Source organism: Pipistrellus kuhlii, unplaced genomic scaffold, assembly GCF_014108245.1.
Source record: "Pipistrellus kuhlii isolate mPipKuh1 unplaced genomic scaffold, mPipKuh1.p scaffold_m20_p_4, whole genome shotgun sequence".
Classification (NCBI taxonomy): Eukaryota; Metazoa; Chordata; class Mammalia; order Chiroptera; family Vespertilionidae; genus Pipistrellus; species Pipistrellus kuhlii.
Window position 1 is genome coordinate 10151394 of NW_023425540.1, and position 25182 is coordinate 10176575.

The 25182-nt window shown below is 42.8% G+C and overlaps 1 protein-coding gene across 4 annotated transcripts in view; it reads right to left on the reverse strand.

Annotated features, from left to right (window-relative positions):
- Nucleotides 1-6185: 6185 nt before the first annotated feature.
- Nucleotides 6186-25182, reverse strand: part of SEMA5A (semaphorin 5A) — a 368047-nt gene continuing 349050 nt past the window's right edge. For all 4 annotated transcript variants that reach the window (XM_036409220.2, XM_036409216.2, XM_045571872.1 and 1 more), the window contains 6 exons: nucleotides 23556-23774; nucleotides 18533-18703; nucleotides 16886-17041; nucleotides 15207-15254; nucleotides 9912-10123; nucleotides 6186-8416 (listed from right to left, as the gene is read on the reverse strand). In XM_036409220.2, coding sequence (XP_036265113.1) covers nucleotides 8297-8416; nucleotides 9912-10123; nucleotides 15207-15254; nucleotides 16886-17041; nucleotides 18533-18703; nucleotides 23556-23774 — 926 coding nt within the window. In that variant the 3' untranslated portion in view covers nucleotides 6186-8296. The remainder of the gene's footprint in view (nucleotides 8417-9911; nucleotides 10124-15206; nucleotides 15255-16885; nucleotides 17042-18532; nucleotides 18704-23555; nucleotides 23775-25182) is intronic.

A 25182-nucleotide genomic window follows, 5' to 3' on the forward strand; every position in this document is an offset into this window, starting at 1 on the left:
TTCTCTCTGACACTCCAAACCCACGTCAAGTGCAGCAGAGCTCCATGAACTTGGGTACAACCCTGGGAGAGTTGTATCTCCTTAATTCAGCTGCAAGGTCAGTCTTGTCCATAGGTAACTAAGGTAAGAACAAGACAGCACTCAGCATGGGTCATGACAAATGGGTGACTGTGGCTTCACGCAGCTTGGGCCACTTCATATTCTTTGCCCAGCTTAACTGGGAGCAGGAAATCTTGGGGATTTGAGTGATACTTGGAGAAAGGAGACAGCCACATGGACCCTCACACATAGGCTGCTGAGTATGCATTTGTCCAAACATTCAGAAGACCTTACCCATCTCTAGTAGAACTTTTATAACCTTCTGTTTTAACAAAATATTTAGTTTAGGAACACTATGCATTTGTGGTAGAACTTTCTGAATGGAAACTCCTTCAGGTTTGCAAATTTTCAGTAAATATATTTTCTTTCCTTACAATCTGCATCTCTGTGTGTAGAGAGGGCAGAATGGAAAAGAGGTCTTAGTATCAACTGATCACAATACTTTACAGGTGATAGAAGATCAATTAAGACCAGTTTTTCCAAGAGAAATAGTTTTCCTGTTCAAGATATCTAAGCATTAAGGGAGAATCCAATGCAATGTAGCCAACAAAAATTGGCAATATTTTCTCTAATGAATCTATTTGTGAGTTACATGTGTTAGCCTGCTTTTTTGCTACAGGTTGTTAAAATTCTGCAAACAACAATGCTCAGTTCTAGTACTGCAAGCATAAGATTATGGCACATCTGCTCTTTTCCCCTAAATCCCATCCTCTCCATTGTTCCCAAGCATCTTATTCTTGCCTTTTCATTAGCCACATTAAATCCGGCAAGGTGGGTGAGCTGTCAACCCTCGAGGTACTAGAAACACAATCAAAGGACATTTCCATCTGGGTTGCATAACACCCCATTGTCTCACAAAGGATGATCTTCCAAACTTTCTTCTATAGTTCAACAATAGGGTTCATTGTGACCTAGGTCCCATTTCAATTTCATTGCACTGTTGAAACTTGTTTTCTGAACAGCTTCCAGAAAATAACCTGGCTAAATTGTAAAGTTAACAGTGATGGGTTTTGAGACAAAGAAGACAGTTGGCTGTTTTCTAGCCCTGAGAGATCACCCCTATGTCCTGACCTCCAGACTTAGCAATTTGACATTTGCTGATGGGCAACAATCCATCCTTAATAAATCTCCAGTCCTTGCCCATGGGGCCTTTCATTCTCTCAACATTCCATTACTTTATATTTTTATATAGTTTTATTTTAATTTTTGGGCTCAATATTAAATGCTTTTTAACCTTTTGCTCAATTGAATGTATATAATTTCATATATGTATATATATACATATATATATATATTAATTTATATACATGTTTATATATAGAGTCATGGTGCATAAAAATTCATGCACTGGAGGGGGTGTCCCTCAGCCTGGCCTGCGCCCTCCCACAGTCTGGGAGCCCTTAGGGGTGGGATATGCCCTGGCAATCAGGGGAAGGCTATGTCCCATCTCACCTTTGTTGCTGCCACTACCAGCAGCATAAGCCTTGACTATTCCTGGGTGGCTGGGCAGCTGCCATCCAAGGCTTGCCTGTGCTTCGGACCACTCCTGGGCGGCTGAAGGGCTGAGGGGACTAGAGGACTGCAGAGGCAGGCGTGAGGAGCCACCCAGGTAAGGCTTAGGGAATTGGGCACGGCCATCTTTTGGCTGTGGATGCCACCATCTTTGAGGACTGGGCAGTCAATTAGCATATTCTCTCCTTATTGACCGTGGGTACCACCATCTTTGCAATGTGATGGTGAATTAGCATATTCCCTCTTTATTAGATAGGTTACATATGTATATATTAGATATAAATGTAGATATTGGAGAGGGGGAGAAAATGAATACTGAAATATAACTCAATAATTTTCCTGAGCCAGGCATATTTTTAGCTGGGTCCATGCTGATTGATAGAGGTTTATTCTAAAATAAAACTTGTTTTATGCAAAGAATGAAATATGGTATGTAGGAGATGAGCATAATAAAACTTTACAGTTCAATCAAGAGTACTTAATACCAACTACTTATAAATTAAAAATCTGATTGGCGCCTGGCTGGTGTGGCTCAGTGGTTGAGCATTGACCTATGAACCAGAAGGTCAGGGTTCAATTACTGGTCAGGGCATATGCCCATGTTTCAGGCTAGATCCCTAGTGTGGGACATGCAAGACACAGCCAATCCATGATTCTTTCATCATTGATGTTTCCATCTCTCTCTCCCTCTCCCTTCCTCTCTGGTACAAATTAAAAAATATATATATATTTTTAATAAAATAAAAACCTGATTGGCTTTCCTTGCCACACAATTTTTATTGACCATAGGAATATTTCTGAAAGTTCTTTACTTCACAATCATGAAGCTGGTTGGCTCTGTATTTGCCACCACTTGAGAGGGTTCAGGGTCTGAAGAACCAACAAGAGCATATTCTGAGGTTTACCCACGTGGTCATCCAGTCTCACTCTGTGGCAGTGCTCTCCTTCGAGTAGTGGCTGCTCCTTAGCACATCCGGGTACACAGGGACTTTGACGCTATGCAAAGAAAAACACCACTAACTTGTTTCCTAAATGGTAGGCTTTATTTCACTGCTCACATACAATTGAATGAGACAAACTATTTACATAACACCTAAGTACAAAAAATATAATACAATTTATACTGTACATAATCGAGATTCCCTATTTTGTCCCAGACAGAGGTGAGGAGGAGGTTAGTATGAAACAAAGATTGCTGCACTGTTAGCAGTACTTTGAATCATTCATCAAACTTGTTTTTTTTTTTTAAAAGATGAATAAGTTTGGGTTATAGGAATTGGCAATTTACCAAGAGCGGTGAATGAACACGGCATTTTCACTTCTGTAGCAACAGCTCATTTCAACTTAGGTTGTTTTCAACGGAGTTAAGGCTGGGAGAATGTGAGTTGGGTAACCCCCTGCCCACCCCTTCCTTCTCTAAATTCCCATAATTGATCCAATGAAATAGGCAATGGGCTCCCTGCCTGGGCTACCACAACTGGTGTCTTCAACTGATTTTTGGAAGCAATGCATCTGTCAAGTGTCATTAAATGACTCTCTTCGGTATCAACCTGGACAGCTCTTAAGGGAGCATTTAAGACCAGTGAATTGATGAACAGGAAAAACAAAACAAAAGTGAAGACCATTGGAAATTTGTATTTCGAATTGAATGTAAGATCTGAAAGAAAAGAGTGGCATGTTCACCGGCCCTGGGAGGAAATACTCAGCAATCCACAAACACTTCAACAAGGCAACCAAATTCCATCTCCTCACTCAACTGAAGGGAAGGCAATGATATCTCATTCTAAAAAAGCTCCACCATGATTCATATATGTGGCCTTTTAAAAAATGAAACAATCTCAAATAAGTTTATTTTGTATCGCAAAACAGCAAAAGCAAATTAACAGATAATGAGGCTTTTCACATTTCATAACATTTTCCAAAGTCACGTCAAATGGCATAACATGTTTTGCTACACACCTTTGGAGAATCCTACACTGGACCAAGTTTATATATTTTCTCTGCTGATGCTCTACATGGTGGTGTTTGATGGTGAATGTAGGTGCTTGGATTAAAGGTTCAGACTCTGCTTTCTTTCAAAGTGCAGAAGTTCATTTGATTTTGGCCAATCGTCATGGTATAGAGCAGTGGTCAGCAAATTCATTAGTCAACAGAGCCAAATATCACAAGTACAAGGATAGAAATTTCTTTTGAGAGCTGAAAACTGACTTCTGCGGATGGGCCATTAAGTTTTAATCGCACTGTACATGTGTACCTGCACGTGGCATTTTGTGGATGAGCCACACTCAAGGGGTCAAAGAGCCTCATGTGGCTCAAGAGCAGCAGTTTGCCGACCACTGGTATAGAGGAAAAGCAATCAACTGTAGTAAATAAAACACCATTAATTTCTTAACCTAAATTAAGAGGGAAAACTTTGTGAACTTGTGAAGCAGTTTTGACAATGACTGGAAGGAAGGAAGGAAGGAAGGAAGGAAGGAAGGAAGGAAGGAAGGAAGGAAGGAAGAAGGGAAGGAAGGAAGGAAGGAATACAGAAAGCATTATTCTAGGTGGTTCTCATTTCACTCACCTTATCTGTGGCAACTGTCAACAGGCAGTGTGTTTTCCTATCTCTATGGACTTGCCTGAAGGACAGTGTCAAATATCTGTATCTTCTCTAGGCATCAGACTAACATTCATACTACAGGGCAAATGCTAAGGCGTTTTCTGGAGGATGTAGGATTTAAGTGATGTCCATTTCTGGAAGCTGAGGCTGCGTCCATCTAAATTCTAAACACACCCTGGTTCCTACTCTGGTGCTCTACCCCAGAGGGGGGTGAAAATCACATCTGAAGATGATGTGCTTCTTAGTCATTTTCTGTTCCAAGAGGCACAGAAGAATGAGTTTCTTCAGAGAACAGCCGATCAAGCATCTGCTTTGAACTGGCACCAATAATATCAGATGGAATAACAAGTCATTTTAAACAAGGCACTGGCAACTTTCTATAGGAAATGAAACTATCTGAACTTGCCAAGGATGGCTAGCAGTGCTCTTTTCTTAGTGGCATGGCTGAATAGCTTGGACTTTCCAGAATCCAGCATTGCTCCGAGCTTGTTATTTATCTAACGTGTGAACCATTTGAATTACTGTTCATCTAATACTTGGATGCGCTGGAATTTCATTGTTAACAAATTGAGGAAGAGCATGATCATGTTTGAAATACTGGCCTCATATTTCTAACTAAATGGTGGAATGAATTTTATTCCCCCACCCCCAAACATTATTGGTTTAAAGAATGCCATCAAGTGGTTTTCTATCTCTACTTTTCCTCTTCCTGGTTCTCAACTGGCTGCTATTATATGCCACAAGGTAACATATTTTCTTAAATGAGAATTGGTTCTGACTCTGGTGCTGAGTTAACAAGCTTGATCACTTTCTCCGGCAGAATCATTATGATCTTCTGAAAATACTATGCTTTCACCAGGAACAGCCTACTGTGTCAAGCTCTGGGTTTGGTGTTAACAATGCATTCCCTTGGCAGAGTAAAACCTTATTTCTGAATGAGAACAGGTCTTTATTTCTGATGCTTCTGTAACATGTACCAACATGAGACCATTGAATAAAACAGAGCCATCTGTGCCAAAAATACATATATATGATGCACCTGTAACATACATCCTTAAAAAAGGGAGTATGGAAATTTCAGCAGTTTTGTTTTTCTCTTTTCTGTAAAATGGTGGTGCACTGTAGATGGTGACTAGTCTGGGCTAGAGAAAGGAATGCTACAGGGAACCACTTCCAAAGAATTTAAATGAGACGAAAGTCATTTCCTAAGGAAAACCAGCCAAACTTTAACTGTATCCAGAAATAACCCTAAAAATTAACCTGTGATTAATGTCAGTTGACATCAGGTTCCTTTAGTGGGATTAAATTGCTTGGTGGAGCATAAAGTATTAATTTATAACTGTGCTTCTTGTAGTAAGAGGAAAAAGGAGAGGAAAGAGAGAACAAAATAAGTCACACAGAAATGAAAAATGTGACAAGTGACCCCAGAGGTTTGGGCAGGAATCCCAAATGTCCCAGCCGAAAGAAGGGCTGCTGTGTGAGGGAGGTCCCAGTAGAAGTGGTAGGCACCTCGGTGAAAACCCACACATGAGGGCTCCTGCCCTGAGGAGAGGTGTGGAGGTGGCACATGAGCAAGAGCTCAACAGTGATAGAAAAACAGCTGGTCACAATGCTTACATTATAGCTGAAATTATCCTAAACCAACTAAAACCTGTTAAGTAAGATGAAAAAGAGAAGAAAGATACAAAGAGAGAGAGAGAGAAGCCAGAAAAGCCAGAATAATTTTCCTTTGAATAGAGTGTCAGGGAACACATATGAGGTGATTTATTTGCAGTGATAAACAAGAAGATTTGTGTAATTAACAACAAGAAAATTCTATTTGTGGATGAAGGGTGTTTTCCCCTATCATTATGCAAGATTGATTAAAGACCTGTTTTGATGTCATTTAGAAAGCATTTCCCTTGAAGTCCAGTGATGCTTTTTTTTGAAATATTAGTTTCCTCTTTCCTCATGGAAATAGAATGACCTTTACAGTTTCGGAAATATGGGGGTGGGGGGTTCAGAATAGCAGATAAGGTGATACACAATGAGATCATTTTTCTTACAGAAGAGTGATGATATGAGTTGAAGAATCCAGAGAACAATTGGGAACCTTTTGGCTGCATCACACCTCTGGAATGTGGACTTTGAGTAGAGAGAGCAACCCTACACCGCATAGAAGGAATACATGGGATGCAGCCTGAACTCCCCATAGCAAAGACCTGGAACACCATTCATTTACAAATCTACCAGGCCTCCCAGAGCCCACCTGGCATTTATATTTTATTTTAAAGCCATTTTTTTGCAAATATGGAATTGTGAGAATATTTCAAATTCAATATTACTGAACATAAGATTTTCCCAACACTTTATGAAACTGTTTCTTCAAATCAGGTAGGGTAAAAAATACACATATGCTAATAAGTCTATGTTCCTCAATGCCCATACTATATAGTTTCACAGATCTGAAGGTTCATTGATCAATAAGAACATATTTCAATGTCCACCCACACCTTTATAGCAATGCCCCGAGGCATTCAATGATGACTTTCAATCTTGTTCCCACTTTCAGTAATTATTCAACCAACTGTCATGTGTTATGCATCAGTTGTTGATGAATAATTTATCCTCTTTTTTTTTTTCCTTACCAAGGACCAGTCTGAATTGTAGAGCACTCTAAAATGCTCAGAACCACAAGGATCATTACAAACCTCATATCCAGATACCCTGATTTCTCAAGGTATATCTTGAAATGTTGTCGCCTCCATGCAAGGAGAAGTGGGAGTTAGTGGATGGGAAGGCAACACTAGATTAAAACCAAAAGGCACCAGAGCTAAATATCTCCCCCTCACCTGACCCGGAGGCAGCAATGACAGCTGGGAATTTGGGGAGCAGTTCACTATGTACAGCAATGGGTGGCAGAGAGCGAGCTTTACATATAATTAATGCTCTTGGTAGGGGCATGTCACCACAATCAGTTCTATCAATACTGGGAAATAAAAGTTGACTTTCAATAAATGTCAGTCTCCTCAATACTGTCCAAAGCATGGAAAATTTTAAAAAGTTGTTTTCAATCATATTTGAGTACTTTCAATACTTTCTTCAGTGTCATCATTAATGTTCAAGATTTTTTCTTTGCAGGAGAGAGGAGGCGTAGAGTCTATCCAAATGCTAAACACATGGTTACTTTACAGACTGGCTCTTCAGGATGTTACAATGGACCAGACAGATGGGCGCTCAGGCCAACGGTGCAGCCGGAAGCTCCCTGGAATGCCATGAAATCCAAAAGTCAGAATAAGGCTAGTTTCACAGCAACCTGCAGAACAATTTCCCCTTCGTCACGTCTGTGCCTCCGCTCCTTTCGTTCACCTCCCCGAGTAGTAATACAGGAAATTCATGAAGACCACGGTGGAATGTCTCAGACCTTCTGTAACTGCCTCTGCAGATGCAAGCCAGGTTGCATCCTGAGCTTCCTCAGGCAAGAATCATTCCACATCCAAACACACAAGTTGCTTCTAAGAATTGTACAGTATTCTCCAGATCGGTAAGATGGAGATCCATGGTGAATCACTGTATGGCCACATTCATATTCTTCATTTTAGCAATACTATGGACTTAAGCACTCTTGCTGTGTGTATATGTGTATGTGTGGTATTCTAGGGGTATTCCCATATAAAGTGAAATATTTTCTTGAATTAAAACATCATGAAGATATATGCTCAAAAGCAAGAAGAGGTTCCTTTTTCTAAAGACTCATTCCAATGTAGGTGGGTGCATTTATTAAAAAGCTCAAGGAAACAATTGAGTTGTTAGAAAAATGGACTGAACACAATAAAATTTTAAAAAAACAAACACAAAAAACACAAAACTCCACACCATGGCTCATTCAACAAGTACTGTAGACCAGATTTTCACATTGTCATATTTAGACTTTTGTTGCTTTTAAGGACATCTATTTTGGGCAGCAATGGGACACTCCTGGCTTGAAATGCACTTGAAATGTATCCAGACTTCATCTCTGAAGTTTCCAAAACATGGGCAGACATGGAGCACAGGCCTTGAGGAACCAGGGAATTACAAGAAGCCAAAAAAATATAAGAGTTATTAGTACTCATCATAATTGTTGAGATCTGTAAAGTAGGCATTAGAATAAGTCTTCCCAGTGAGATGTGGGTTGAAGTATTTGTTTCTCTCCTCTAGGATCAAGTTGTTTTTATTAAATGCCTGCAAAACATAAAAATAAAAGATGTAAGTAATATTTCAGGAAGAGAACATAACTGGGAGATGGTTATGTTGAATTCACACTCTCTCCTAAGGCTCCTTATTGGAAAATGTGTTTCCTCACTTCCCTGCTTCCTCATGCTGTTGGCCTTACCAGGGATTTGCCTCATAACTGGAATGAGGTTGGCAATTTTGACATCTTCCAGCCTATTTTTGAGTTTTAGGCAGGAAGTTCCCCAGAGTTAGAAAACCTATACCTAAACCTCAAGGAAACCTAAAACTCTAGCAGATTCTAATGAACAAACACTTGGAGAATGCATTTAGTGCTTCTAGTACTGCTCACTTAGAATGTTATCACATATAACTGAGTTGATATTTAAGCAGCTTTCTGATTACCTGAATAAGCATAGGGATAAGACATTTTGATGGAACTTATTTAAGTAAATGCTTGGAATTTCGTATGACTTATTTTCCTTTTCTGCACTTGTTATATGGTGTCTACCTCAGGCGTTCTGGCCACAGATGCTCTTCCTTTTTAATAGTCACTACAGGCACCTGCACTTTCCAACAGCTGAACTACCTCAGGGGGAGGGTATATACTGAGAGGTCCAAAACAAAGATGAAGGATTGTAGGCTCAGGCTAACTCTCCTTCTAGAAAAAAAAAGTGCTAGAAGGATTTATTAGTGACTAGGCAGCAGTCACTAATACATACTGTTACTAGTACACCCATTTAAAGATGAAGAAACTGAGGTTCAAAGGAGTAACTAACTTGTAGTCTGACCTATGGTGCAAAATGCCTGGAATTACAACTGCATTTATTTTGCCCAGCACTGCTCACGGCATTTCGTATAAATTACCCTGTTTGATTCACAAAGGCTCAGTGAGTTTGAGCTGGTAAGTGACTCAGGAACCCAGGCCTGCCAGCTCAGTGGCGCTATCCTTCCCACCCCTGCTTCCTGGAAATGAGGACGAGATTGGTCATTTATTCTTTCTGGAAAAACACTGGGGAAATTTAACAAAACCCACCAACCTCACACAGCCTTTTCCCATCACACAGCGCTTCACTGTGCTTGACAATTCTGTGAAGATAGCTTTAGAATACTCAGGGTGCCACCCTGTGACTCCTGAAAGGGCCAGCCCTTGCACTCATTACCACTGCCCACTGTGTATCAGTCTTCGGCCTGGTCTTATCTTTGGCATGACCTCTGTGTGGCTGCAGAAGGCACAGTGGAGACAGAGCTGGAACTGGCCAATGGCCTAATATTTTCCAACGTTTTATTTGTTGCTGTTTCCATGAGCTATGTTTAACCATATTCCCAATACAAGATGCTATCTGTTCACGGGCAAAGCACAGCTAAGAAGGCAGTGCATTGTGAGAGTCCGGTACCTTGACCCCCACCCTGTCACCTGTGCCACCACCAGTGTGCTTTGCCAACAACCGCGGGGCCCCTGCCTTCTTTGCATATCTGAATGCTGCAGCCTCTGCCCACCCCGTACCTTGATGGCTTCCACCGAGTCATACTTGTCCAGTTTGTTGATGTGGTTGGTGATGCTGGTGTTGAGCGGGGCTGGCGCGATGGGGTGGATGACTGTGGCATCGTGGGATTGCTGCTGGTACCGCTGGCAGTAGGTGTAGACGAGGAGCGTGAGCAGGCAGCCCAGGATGGAGCTGCTCAGCCCCACAGCGACCATGTGGAACATGTTGAACTCTGGGAAGACAGCATGGAAAGTGATGCTACGCCGATAAGGAACCTGCTACAGAACAGCTTAGTGCTTTGGTGAAAAGAGAATGATGAAATGGAAAGCCCCTTATCTCTTCAACATTAAAGACGTCAATATGCCAATTCCTTCGAAATAGCATGGCCCCCAAAAGAATTATCAAGGAGAGCCAGTATATTTTAAATCAATGCATCGTAATCAAGACTTTTGGAGGTCACCTTCATGCACCAGCAGAAGCTTGTTTAACTTTTTAATGTAAAGCTTATAGACGAATGTGCTTCAGTTTCAAGTGCAGCTCGCTCTCTAGTCTACGGGGATTCTAGGAAACATATGCTTCAGGCTCCTGGACAGGCAGGTGTCTCTCCCACCAAGAGAGTATGTGTTGCCAGCTTCTAGCATTGCTCACCTGCCAGCCAGACTCTCTCCCCTTCCCTTTATTTCATTTACTTGAAAATGCATTCCACTTACATAATGCTGATGTTTTCTTCATTGTATTTTTATTATGAATATAAACACATTATATAACATCAGAAAGTGTAACAGGGAATACACACATACAAAGTTTTGTTCTTTCCTAGGGACTACTACACCACTTTCTGGTGTGCTGTTTTGTGTGTGTGTGTGTGTGTGTGTGTGTGTGTATGTGTGTGTATGAGTGTGTGTATACACACGCACACCCATATATATTTTCCTGAGTAGCAATGTTTTTTCCACTTACATTGTATTTCAGAGACCTTATAAAGAAAGTAGAGATTTTACAAAGAAATAAAGAAGCATGGCCAGCATGGCTTAGTGGTTGAGCGTCAAGCTATGAACCAGGAGTCAGGGTTCGATTCCTGGTCAGGGCACATGCTTGGGTTGCAGGCTCCATCCCCCGTGTGGGGCATCCAGCAGGCAGCCGATCAATGATTCTCTCTCATCATTGATATTTCTCTCTCTCTTTTCCACTCCCTTTGACTCTGAAATCAATAAAAGTATATATATAAAAAGAAAAATAAATACATAAATTGGTCTCTTTATATTAAAAAAAGAAATAAAAGATTTGTGTCAAAGGAATAAAATATGATCTTTTAATAGTCATGAAATGATCCTCTTCTTACATTTTTTTAAATTTGATAGAATCAGAGTTATTTTCCTTGAGTTATGAGTACAAAGGCATTGGCAAAGTGAGTGGGCGTGGCTTTATGACTGTGATAGCACTGGCTTGAGTGACCTCAAGGTAACATAAGCAAGACCTGAATAAAGTTTGAGACACAACAACAAAGATATTCATGGTGTGTTTGCAAAACACTTTACAATGAACGTTTTGAGACTGCACTCAACATGTGGGCAGAGCTGGTGAAGCTGGGCTTAGGGGAAATTAGGCAAAACAGAACTGACCTGCCTTTTTCTGCTGGGTTGGCCCCATGTGGCTAGCCAGTGGCCTGTGGATTACTGGCCTTACATATTCCCCTTGCTTTCCCCCAGAGTGTCCCTGCCACTGGCCACCAAAGGATGCACTGTCACACATGCTCACACCTCCCCTTCCCTACCTGTTCACCAGGCCCCAAAGGGAACTAGTGGCGGTGCCTGCTGGGCACCACTGTCCATTCCAGATGGGTCTGCAGAGCCATGACACGAAGCCCTCAGGGCCCTCGGGAGAGGAGACCCACAGGTCTGCCTCCCACACCCAGGTGCTGGAGTACTTGCACCGTAACCACCCAGGCTCCCCACCAAGGATGTTTCAAGCAGACTTCACCTCACCTACAATATGCAGCAGATGCTGAATATTTCTTGCCTGTCCCCAACCTCTGACTTTTGTCTCCAAGCTGTTTCCAGGATCCTAAGAGATGGATCCTTTTCCCGGGGGGGGGGGGGGGGGGGGGGGTAGACACTGTGCTGAGGCTGCCTCCTCGGTTCTCTGTAAGCACAGCTAACAGGCTCCTACCTGCACTGAGACTCCAAAGACATGACCTCAGTTTTCCATCCACTTCAGGTTTTCACTTGGTTATCTGGCCAATGGTGTGACAAAGTGAAAGGACTCCATTAACCTTTGGCTTTTCCTGATTTTGTCTGGGACAGTTAGATGAAGCACCGAGGACACTCCCCCGCACCCATTTCAGGTGCTGCTGTAACACAGAAGCTGTGGGTTTCACAGTGTTGTCATGGCTTTATATTTTAGGGTTCAGACTCCCTGGGGTTGATGCCAGATTCGGATGTAAGTACTCTCTGCCACATGGATAACGTATTTTATGATAACACATGGAAGATATAGGGCTCCATCCGTATGCAGATACTTCATCGTTAATCACATGAATCATTCCCACAGGTGCCTGGGAAAGGCTGGGGCCACTGACATCTTTATGACGGTTATACAGTCTGTGTGTCACAGGCAACCAAAAATAGCTCTCTAAGATGAAACATTTCAAAAGACTCACATTTTTCTGCATAAAGGAAAAATAGTGCCCATTAAATCTCTTGAATTTGCTTAGTTTGACTCTCTGCTTTAAATATGCTTTTTTTGGCTGGGATTTTTGGGCAGCAAAGCTGGAATAGAAACCAATTGCCCAGTGGATTCAACTGCCTGATTTCCTGTGCAAAATGTGATTGACTTTTTGCAACACGCTAAAAAAAGACATCAATGTTATCTCCCTGAACATCCTTGTGACGTTATTGTTTTTACATATCAGCCCAACAATCAAATCCATTTGACCTCTTACCCAACTATTCTGGCATGTCAATGTCGGCAGCCTAAAAACTTAGTTTTGGGAAGATTTCAACCAAAGAACTTGTATGCATATATGCCTAACCCATGGGCACAGATAATAGGGTGGTGAAGGCCCAGGTTGGGGGTAGTAAGAGGGCAGGCTAGAAGGGGTCAATGAGGGGAGAAAAGGGAGCATATGTAATATGTTCAACAATAAAATAAAATTAAAAAATCACTTAGTTCTGAAGAGTGCAGAGTAAGTAAAGTTTCTATGATTTATTCAATAGCACCTAAGGTTTAATTCTAGGTAGCCATTTGGCACACCTGGCTCAGACACACAGAAGCAGCATTTTAGGACACGAATGGGCATTGCATGATGTTTTAGGACTAAAAGCCTTGGAAGGACTCCCCTCCCTTTACACCAAAAGGACAGGCGAAGGACAGTGGTTTTCAAACTTGTGGCTGATGAGCACAGACTGCCAACTATGCAGAGACATCAACTGGTGGCCTCCCTCAAGACAGGAGCAGTCCCTACAAACATCACCCACTCTGGACCTTCACTGCCTCGGAGGGCAGCAGACATCCTGCACGCTGGGTGTTGTCTAAGCGTGTCACCTGACCAGGACTGCTGTGGCTCCAGTCTCCAGACACAATCCTCCTGGCCCCTTTTCTTGGTGCTCCAAGTTTTGAGTTCACTGCAACCCCACTGCCTGGATCTGACCTGGGCTCCACAGCTAACTGCCTGTGTGAACGTGAACTTCAACCAAGGGTCTCATGTCTCTGACCCTCACAATCCATAAAATGCAGATAAAAACCCATGACTGATCATTTTCTACAATTCCCTAAACCAAAATCTCTGAAAAGTGATTTCTCATCAGTTACTTGGCAACAAAGCATGGCCTGACCTGCCCGTTTGCTACAGAACTGACCAGAACCGCCAGGAGAAGCATTAGCATATTCAGTTCACCCACTTGTCATGGCAGCATCACTAAAGGAACAGGTTACAAAGTTGGTCTGGGGCATTATGTAATATCCAGTACATGCCCCATATGACCCATCTACATTCTGGAAAGTGTTCAATTCCAAAACCCTATTTCCAATTCTTCCTTTTACATCAAGAATTGTGGACTTTGACACCTAAAAGAATGTTCTTTGTGAGGATCAAATAGGATCCTTCTTGTCATTTAATACGATATCTGGCATGGAGTAGCTGATCTCAGAATATTAGGGGATTCTCATGATTAGTTTTATATAAAGTGGCTTATATTCATCTTCCAGCTGGATCCCAAGTTAGTGACTCACAGTCTGTGGACTCAATAACCAGACACAGATGAGGCACCAGACATTGACCCTCTGAGGATATGATTGTCTACTTGCTCCAGGGGGCTCTTTCAGTCCACTCAGAAAACTAGCACAGAGTGGGTACTCAGCAAAGATCACTGAGTGAATGGGTTACAAGATGGCTGAATAAGCAGAAAGCGAACTCTTATTAAATGTAGTTAATAATGGTAAGTGCATTCCTAAGATATGCCTAGAAGCTCCAGATTCCACCTGAGCATAAAGTGAGTTGCCTGGGACTTTCCTAGAGGATGGATTACAGTAGGGGTGGTTATTAATAGGTCATTAGTCTATGGACACACACATACAACAAGACTGTGTTGCTGTTGATTGGCAAAGGTGGACAGGGACTGGGCTTGGATATACAGACAGTCAACCCCTCCCTTCCAGACAAAATAGTCATACACAGCAGAGTCTAAATTCATCACAGACTTGAACCAGAGAATGTTGATTTTTGTCATTCAGGGTTCCGGGAAGTTTAACATGTTCCTTTAGAGTTATACCAGTAGAATCTTATGCCCCCTTACAATTTTGTCATTCCAGCAGTCTGAAGATTTGAGGTTGGCTGTCAGGATTTATAAATATAAACAAACTGTTGGAATACTGTTTTACTCATGGGAACTCTAATATCTATATTTAGTACTTAAACAGTATTAAGGTATCAAGATCACAGATTTTTAAAGCTTAGCATTCACCGGTCATCTGAACAGGCTTATTAAACCACAGAGTGCCCAGTCCCATTCAAACAGGCTCTAATTCTTCAGCTCAAGGTGGGGCCTGAGAATCTGTATTTCTCTCAAGTCCCAGGTGATGCTGATGGTGCTGACCCGGGAACCCCACTTGAGAACCACTAATCCAAATGTCAAATACTGACTCTCAGCATGTATACTACCGAAGCAGAAGGTGTTTGGGATCCAGGAATTTCTCCAGTCTGTTATAGTTTTTTTTTTTTTTTTTTTGCCAAAGGCAAAAACATAGAAACATTCTTTGGCCAAAGAGCAGAAAAATATCAGAAATCAATTAGACTATAGTTAAAAGGAAGAACTTACCCCCACACCTTTTCTCTTCTACGCTACTGGATCTTGCCACAGATACTTCTGGAAAAAGAAAAAAAATCCAATCACAATGTGTAAAGGGCATTGGGAAGAAATATTATATCAGTGATTCATTTACAAAACGTCCAATGATACTGAGTTTTATGTGAGCCAAAGTTCCAAAAGCCTGATTTTTTAAAGTTATATTTGTTTCTTTGTTCAACCAACTTGAGCTGCAGTTGGTCCAGGTCACCTTGATTGGGAAGGGGTGAGATTCATTAGCACAGATAGAAAGTGCAATGGTCCCCTGAGCTAGAGCCAGGGCACCAGCTTCAAAAGGAGACCAGAGAATGAGTGAATTTTTGGTGACAATGCATCCTGCCGGCTGTGGAGCCCACAGTGTTGGCCTGTGGTGTTCCTGCCTCAGGTCTTTTGTTTCATCAAAGCCATGTTGTCACATTCCCTACAGAGGGGACTGATCATCCGGAGCTCCAAGGAAATGGCCAGAACAATAAGTCCCTGTTCAGAGCCCATTGATGCTCGCTAGGCCACAATGGGAGACACCATTGTGAGGAGAAATCCACCTGCGCAATGAAACACCATTGAGATACCAGAAACATTAATCTTTCCATATTGATTTTTCCTTAGGTACCAAGAATTAAAAATACATCTATGATTAAAAAGAGAAACAACAATAAACATTGCAGCTTTATGACTAAAGTGCCCTACAAGGCTAAAGCTTATACTTTTCTCTAAAACATTATCTCTTCGCCAAAACCGGTTTGGCTCAGTGGATAGAGCGTCAGCCTCTGGACTGAAAGGTCCCAGGTTCGATTCCAGTCAAGGACATGTACCGTGGTTACAGGCACATCCCCATTGGGGGGGTGTGCAGGAGGTAGCTGATCGATGATTCTCTCTCATCAGTGTTTCTAACTCTCTTTCCCTCTCTCTTCCTTTCTGTAAAAAAATCAATAAAATATATTTAAAATAAATAAATAAAACATTATCTCTTCCATAAATGGAGGAAGATAAGCTATTACCTACTATTGCCTTGTTAAAGCTGGTCTCTGCTTTGGTCCATGTCTTAGTTTTAACCCACACAGTAGGCATGTGTGAAATGATATGTCAGTATATACACCAGACCTACAGTATAGTGTGCAGGTGACAGGTGATCACCTACCACTAAGAACTCGATTTGACATGGAACAGGCAGTGGCATAGATTTGACATAGGAAAGGCAGTGGCAAGAGGGCCAGACGCCTCTTCTCCAAGAGCCATGATGGGGTCCCCCTTCCCAAGTACACTAAGTTTTCATAAAGAAAATGGTCCTTCTTCTCCGTGCACGCACATGCACACAAGCATTGACAAAACATTTTACCTAATAATTAAAATAACCAAATGCACCACTTGCATTTTTGGGGCAAAATCTTCACATGTGTTATAGTCAATAAATTGTAGAAATAACACTGTGCTTAAAAATGTCTGTGGTTGAAAAATCTTAAAATGCATAGGCTAAATTTAAGTCTAAACTTGCATCTATCTATAAACCTACACTTTAATCATCGTGAAAATTCAAGAATTGGCAGAATCATCTGTTTCACCAAAAGGGACCTCAAAGGACAGTTACAACTCTAAAGGAGGACTCATTTCCACTTTGAATGCGGGCAGTGAACTTGCTCTCACTCTGCCCTTACCTGGGATGAAATTGGAATCAAATATACATGGCCGGCTCTCTGTGCTGTTTCCGGAACACTGGCTGCCCACGGGGAACAGAAGGATGCACTGGCGGGCGCGGACCTGGACTCCAGACACATCACACTCCGACCAGTCTGACCACTCCGACCAGCTCTCTGCAGTGACCAGAAGCAGGGAGAAGAGGCAACAAGATGCACTAAGATTAATCACCCTGGAAGCACTGTCATGTTACATGTGTGACTCTATGCCCTCCTATCAGCTTTAATGGGCCTGTATATAATTAAAATGTACTCCTATCTTCTTAAAAGTCCAGTAGATAAAATACACACGTGCATGAATAAAAGAACTGGTATACCACAGACCTGAAATAATATGCTAGAATTACATTTGCTGAAACCACATGATTTGAATGCTTTAGTGATTGAATTAGACGCTCAATAAGCTAATCACTGATGTCCAACAGTGCACAGGCCGCCAGTGGCAAGGGAACAGAAATAATCAAGGCAGACACTATTTCCATCAGGGCAGTGCTCCTCTGCTAAGTGCAGCCCTCACAGGCTTTCCTGAGAGACTCCCACAGGCCTCAGCACTTGGGCAAGAGAAACAGGGGCATCTATGAGAAAGCCCAGTTGCTGAGCTCCTGAGAAATCTACAATGTAAGCGTTCTCTTCTCTTATAAAAAACAATTCTGCAGAATCAATATCCCAAAGCCAGGCTATCTTTGAGGCAGAATTCATCTTGTCCCGTGTTTGCTCATAAGATCGATGCACAAGTCTTGGGTGAAGGCCAAGAGTTGAGTGATAATAGGACCCTTCACCCTGAAGTGTAAGAGTTGCCAGGATGTGTTACATTTGCCCAGGCCTGCAGACGGGGGCCAGAAAAACACTCATATTTGAAATAAGGAGGTTACAAAAATGAACTCTTAATATTATTTATGAAATATTAATCAACATAAAAGCATTTTTTCTATGTAGTTTGCTTTCCCTCTCTTTTTAAATGCAAGCATTATCTTTGTAGTTCAGAAAGTTTAGAAATAAAGCTTGTGCCTTGACCCAATGGGAAGAGAGATCCATATAAAGGGTACAATTTTCCCTTAGAAATGTGTCAGTTTTCAGAATGACTATAAGAATTTGGGTTTTAGGCACTTTTCAATACACATGGAATATTCTAGAAAGAAATGCAAAAACAAGTTATTAAAAAAAAAAAAAAAAGTAAAACTGTTTCAGTGTCAAAGTTAGGTGTCATCTTCATTCCAAGTCATTCCAAGTCAGAAGGCGAAGCTAATTCCAGATGGGGAGACTGGATGACACATCCAGGGGGCACCAGTGTCAGCCAGCCTCAGAGTTCGGTACCTCTATGCTCCCCACCTTGATTCTCAACCACACAATCTCAGATTTAATTAGCTGAGATTAATGAAATATTTTGCAAAGGCTTTGTCATAACCGGTTTCAGCTACTCGTTCTGAAACTATGCCAGGTTGAGAACCATTTTATTGCAGAACATGTGTTATGAAGTCAGTTCCAGGTGGCAGGGTGGCAGATGGGTGGTAGTGTTCTCCTCTTTCAGTACCGATGATGTAGCATCAGCAATTCATCATTTCTAAGTCAAGGAGAGGGCTACGTGTGTCCCAACGTCCCACCACTCACCGGGGCAGGGCTGCGTGTTGCAGAGCGCCTCCTCCGTGTGCAGCCCCAGGCAGATGTCCCCGCCATAGGCTGGCGCTGGGTTTGTGCAGGAGCGGGTCCTCATGTAGTGTCCACCGCCACACGTCGCTGAGCATTTGGACCAGGAGGACCAGCAAGACCACACGCCATCCACTGGGGAAAGACACAAAGTCAAGCTGCTTCTAAAACGCAAAGCTGACCAAACCGATGAGGCTGCAGATAGGGTGCAGGCAGGACCATATCCGAGAAGCCACTTGACCATGCACAGTAGGGTGGTTAGGGATCTTCCTGTTTGAGAGAATCTGTTTTGCATATTCCTCCCTTCACAGTTTTGGATCCTCTGATTTGTCCCTTCAGGAAATCTCTCTAAACATAACATGTAAGCGTGAGGATGACAGAGGAGTACAGTGTATGCAACAGAAAACCCCACATCCCTGGAAATAACCTTGAACCACATTCAGCTGTGATGTATGTGACGCCTTCACTTGCTCTCACCTTTGCTAACCACTCAGTTGAGTTGGCCAGAGGAGGCTTATAGCCAAGGACAGGCAGTTCCAGTCACAGCCTTCCTTACTAATGGGATTATAATATGCTCCAGGACAGAGACATAAAGAAAGGGTAACAGGTCCTGTGAGGAAGAACTGTGGGTTCTTAGATGCAGGCACCAAACAACCAAATGAAATCTGAACCATGCAGACTGGACGGTGTGTTTATGTGAAGGACTAAAGAGAGGGCCTGCTACCTGCAGCCAGACTTCAGGTTGGATATGAAGGCAAGGTTTCTAACTCGGACATTAGGCAGAACCGGTTCCTGATGAACCACCACCATGCCTGCCCATGACCCTGAGCCATTCTCCTGTTTTCTCCAGGCTGGGCTCCTGATACCTGTGGAAGGGCCTCCTGAGCACTGGGTCAGCTGACCCACCTGGCTCTCGGTACTCACTCCTGCTTGTTAAACTGAGACCTCACGCTGGCTTCTGTCTGACATTGTCAGATATGATCTGCCATTTGTCTAACTCCCTGCTGATCTGCCCTTTTGTCAGCCAGACCTGCCCTGTTTTATTGAGTCCCAGAGCAAAGCTGCAGGACTTTGTCAAGATGTCATTAGACTCCAATTAGCAAAAGCAATCATAACCACAGCAAACTGCATAAAAAAGCTGATGACAGATTTGCAATATAGAGATAGTATCGTGTTTTATTTCCTCCACATCCTTCATAAAATAAAGCAAAAACAATAAAGGAAGGGAATGCCAAAACCGTTAAAGATATAAGGCTATTTTAGGTAGAATGACCTAGTTTATATGTGAATACACCCATGGTGAATTAATAGATCTTTTTACAACATAATATGTCTCTTTAGATATAGGCAGAAATAAAAATAAAGCATTTTGGGAACATATAAGCAGAAACATCATGTTTATGGTGATATTTTAATTTGCAAAAAAGTAAAAAAAAAAAAAAAAGAGAGAGAAAAAAAATCTTTGACATGGAACTGGGAATTTTGTGATTTTTATACAGACTTGAAGAATTCAACATTTTCCCTAATAGGCAATAAGCATGTCAGAAAGTGAGAATGAATATCTGACATTGGTTATAATACCAGAAAAAAAAAAAGGCTGGCAGAGATTTGCCTAGAACTTTAAACTATTCAAACACCCACTGCCATGTCTATTCTCACTGCAAACTGAGCTGAAGCTTCGTCTCAAGTGGGTATGTGTACACACCCCACACTAAGGCACACATAAGTCAGAGTGCCTCAGAAGAGCAGGTGTCACAGAGCGCAGATGTTTGAATGTGCACAAGGCTGTTTGGGCTCAGTTCCAATGCCTCATCTAGATGGGCGCTGGAACTGGACTTAGAACAACCATGTGGTCTGGAGATCTTGGACTTTGCTACTGCATAGTGAATCTGCAGATCAATGGCCCCTAGGTATATGAAAAGATGTCCAACATTCTTAATAGATGAGAAAATACAAATCAAAATCATAAGGAGATTATTACCGCACATCTGTCAGAATGGCTATTGTCAAAAAACAACAGCTAATAGTAGACAATAGTGTTGGAAAGGATGTGGACAAATCGGAACCCTTGTACCCAGTTGGTGCAAATGTAAATTGGTGCTATGAATAACATAATGGACCAAATGGGGCTAAGGGAGAGTAAATTCATAAGGAGAGTGGTAAAAATAGCCTTGTAACTGGACTCCTCATGGCTGAGCAGTTCTGCACTCAGAGCCCTGAAGGCTCTGACCCCTCCTTGATGAGTTACGTGTCATGTGTTCAGGAATTTTCTAGGAGGTGGGAGAGCGAACTGACATTTGTCCAACTCAGCCCCTCGAATCCACCCACACCCAAGTGGGAATTGAAGAGGGCAACTCTGACTATTTTCACAACCCTCTATGGAATCTTGGCTTTCAGAAAGAAAATGAAGACACAGCTATTTCAAGATATGAAGGTTATATATACATGATACCGTCTTGACCATCAAACTAAAATAAACACAGCCACCAGACCATGCTCATGGATATCTCTGACATGGGCACTGAGCCTGTTTTCAGGGACAAGGCAGCATACTGGAATCTGGAGAGTCTGCCTACTCTGCTGACATCAATGAGGACTCATGTCTAGAGCCTGGGAGGCAAGAGGACATTGAGGGAGCCTGACATTCCCACGTCACCAAGCCTGCTCAGTTACAGCACCGACCCTAATCTAATGATGCTGCCCATGGTCTCCCTCCCAGCCCTGGGGGATGAATCCTCCACTCTCAGTGCTGGGGCTGTGAGAAAATCCTGGCTCTGTGACCTTTCCCAGCCCCTCTGCATCACTTGGCTGGGAAGGCTGGATGGTCTGAAGTCTCCTGAGGCTGGAGAAATTAGGCAAAGACAGCCCAGGAGGCGCAGAGCTGCTGCACGAGCAGGGACATTACTGAGAACCTCAACTACAAAGCTGGGAACTGTGCATTTTTAGTTTAATGTACATATTTATTCATCCATCCATTCATCATTCATCTATTCATCATCCATAGTCCACTATCCATCCATCCATCCATCCATCCATCCATCCATCCATCCATCTATCCATCTCTCATCTGTCCATCCATCCTCTCACTCATCTGTCATCTAAACATCCAACTACTAATTCAATTATCCATCCATCCATGCATCCATTATCCATTCACCTATCCATCACCCATACATTCATCTATCACCCATCCATCCATTGATCTATCCATCCAGCCAGCCATCCACTCATTTTACCATGATCCATCAATCCATCTACCCATCCACCAAATGCATGGCTTCAACCCAGTTTCTTATTCAAAGAACTCAGCAAGTTGCTTATAACTACTGAAAGAGATGCTATACTTTCAAGCTTCTGTATCTTTAAAAACACTGCATCTGGTGTTTGGAATGATCCCTTTCCGCTTTCCCATCTCAGCTTATCTGTTTGCCCAACTCGTTCCAGACTCAGCTCAGGAGCAGCTTGCTTAGGGCAGTGGCCATGATTCTAGCTCAGAGGATCCTTAGCTAATGTAACCACTGCATCTATATCCAAAATATGCAGCCCAATAGCTGGTAACCATACGGGGCTGGCATTATTCCAGGATGCCCTCCTTGCTGAACTCTAGGTTCCTTCTGACCTGCACAATCTCACTGCATCTTTCTTACCCTGTGACTAGTGCATAGTAGGCTATCCGAAAATGTTTGCTGACCAACTGACTGAAGGAAGAAAGATAAAAAACCAACTGCTTGCTTTCCCATCCTTCAACAGTGACTGGTCAACATTCCTAGTGTCAGGCCCGTGCTGGGAGTGAGGACACTGCAGTGAGTGAGTGACACTCTCATCCCAGCCCCTGCCCTCCTGGAGCTTTCACTTTGACTGAGTCAGAGGCAGCACACACTGCAGACCAGCACTCGGATGGCCTGAGGTATCAGACTAGTGCGAAGGTCAGCAGAAGAGATGCACGTGAGAGGGCCCCGCCCAGAGCTGCGGCAGGAGAGGGCAGATATGGCAATGGAGCCTGTGGGGCTGTGTGTGCAGACAAGGCCCTGTCCAGGAAGACAGAGGTTCCCAGGACTCTTTTAGCTCCTTTTATGCACTCGGCGCTTCTTTGGGAATATTCCAAGAAGTGAAAAGCCAGGTCTCAGGAGGAAGACCCAGACACACAGCTTCCAAGAGGGAAGAGTGAGTGTTTAGAGACCCAACTTAGGAAAAAGTGGACTCCTGAGCTGACCAAGGCATCTTGGTGGGTCACCTTTGATAACTATTCCCTGGAACAGGAATCTGTGGTGAGCAGTAGCCAGTTCAGGGCCGGGCCCATCAGAGTCTGGGTGGGGGCCAGGCCCCACTTTCAAGAGGAGCCTCTCTCCTAACCATGGCAGCAGGGCTGGCTTCTCCACCAGGCACAGTGCCTAGGGCCAACCATGCTCACAGGTGCTCATGAGGAGGTTTCCATTTCTTGTAAACTGAAGAAATACATGAATATAATGCAGCCTAGGTTCTATCTGTTCTTATGCCAATGCTGTTGGAAGATATAATCTGTGGTTTATATAGTTGTATGTGTATGTCTGTATAGGCAGGCATACCTCATTGTATTGTACTTTGCTTTATTGGGATTAGTTGAAGGCTAGACCCTCCACCAGCAAGATTACAACATGCTGAAGGATCAGATGATGGTTAGCATTCTTAAGCAACGAAGTCTTTTTAAATTAATATACGTGCAATGTTTTTTTTTAGACCTACTGCCATTGCTCACTTAATAGACTATAGCATAATGTAAACATAAATTTTATATGCACTGGGAAAACAAAAAATGCCTGTGAATTGATTTATTGCATTATTTGCTTCATTGCAGTGGTTTGGAACTGAGCCCTTAATATCTCCAAACTATGCATTTCTCTTTCTCTCTCGTGTGTAAACATAAAGCCAGGGAAGCCAGTGGAGCCTCCCCGCCATCAGAAGGTTTGCCAAGGCCCTTGATTTTTCTCAGATTCCTCAGTCCACTTACCTGGGCAGGGCAGAATGTTGCACTCCTGGTATTCCAGGGACGGGCCCAGGCAGGGCATGCCCCCATACTTGGGCTCAGGGTTGTTGCAAACGCGCTTCCGGTTCCGAATGCCCCTGCTGCAGTCTCGGCTGCACTGGGACCACGACGTCCAGGCTGACCAGGCCCCGTTGACGGTGTGGGCAGAGTATCTCCCGGCACGCATGAAATCCCCAGACAGACCTGCCAAGGGAAAGGCGAAGGTGTCAGTCCTTGAAGTGCCCAGAGTCTAACTTGCCTTGTGTATCTGCGGCCTGCTTTGTTTCTGTAACCACACCCTCAATTTTAGCAGAGCGCTTCTTGCACTTCAAACCCCAAATCAAAAGAAGAAGCAGTGGAGAGCTAACCTCTCGTCACTCACGGGTCTTTCTCTGCAGTTCTTATTAGGTTACAGGTGCAAATAAGAAATCACTTTGTGAATGGGGGGAGTCCTCACACAGGCTCTAGGCCTTGCATTTGTAGTTCACTTGTTTTTCTGAGAAACTTTTTACAAAGAAAACACAAGTTTCTCACTTCCCTTGGGAGTTCCTCAACACACTGCCCTTGGACTCACTATCAAGAATATGGTCTGGCCCTAACTGGTTTGGCTCAGTGGATAGAGCATTGGCCTGTGGACTGAAAAGGTCTCAGGTTCAATTCCAGTCAAGGGCATGTACCTGGATTGTGGGCACATCCCCAGTAGGAGGTGTGCAGGAGGCAGCTGATCAATGTTTCTCTCTCATCAATGTTTCTAACTATCTATCCATCTCCCTTCCTCTCTGTAAAAATAAAATAAAATATAAAATAAAATATATTTTTAAAAATTAATAAAAGAATATGGTCTGTAAGAAGAACTGATTCAGACATTTTTTAAACCTAGTCCTTTCCATGTTAACCTTCACCAAGTGAAGTAAGACTGGTGAAAGGTGTGTAGATCATGCATCTGAATTTCAGTCAGTGGAGACACGTGTCTGTTCCAGGTCCCTGCAATGGGGCTGAACTCACTGCCCGGAACCCAGCATATTCCTGCATGACCTATTCCTGTAGCAAATGCTCCCATGAAGTTCAGAGCCCACTTACTAGCAAAACATCCTTCCCCAAGAACAAATGTATACACGGAGGCAGCAGCAATCAATAGTGGGGGTGAGGGTCGGGAGTTGTCTTGTTAAAAACAGTCTCTGAAACCTGTGGGTCAGGTCTGCTCCCAGCACTTTGCACTTAGTAACTCATTTAATTAGCCACAGTCAGAACTCCTGTGCATTTAACTGAGCATGCCACCCACGTACAATACTAGAAAACATTCAGTAATTTTCTCAAATGTAGGCAGAATGACAAAGATTGACCAAAAAGTCTCTAAGTATGCACAAAGTTCTGGTTAAGTGTGGAAGACAAATGCACCAACAGTTCTATCCATTGTGACATAATCTTGTTTATTTAAAAACTGAATCAGAAACCAAGGCAGGATGCTCTTTGGAGAAAATGGATTAGAAATGTCTTGCTGTGACGAACCAGTACTTTGTGGCTAATCAATAAAGGACAACTATTCACAATTAAGCCTCATCTTGTGTGGTCAGAGGCAAGCAAGTCCAATTTTGTATTTCCAAGATATCAA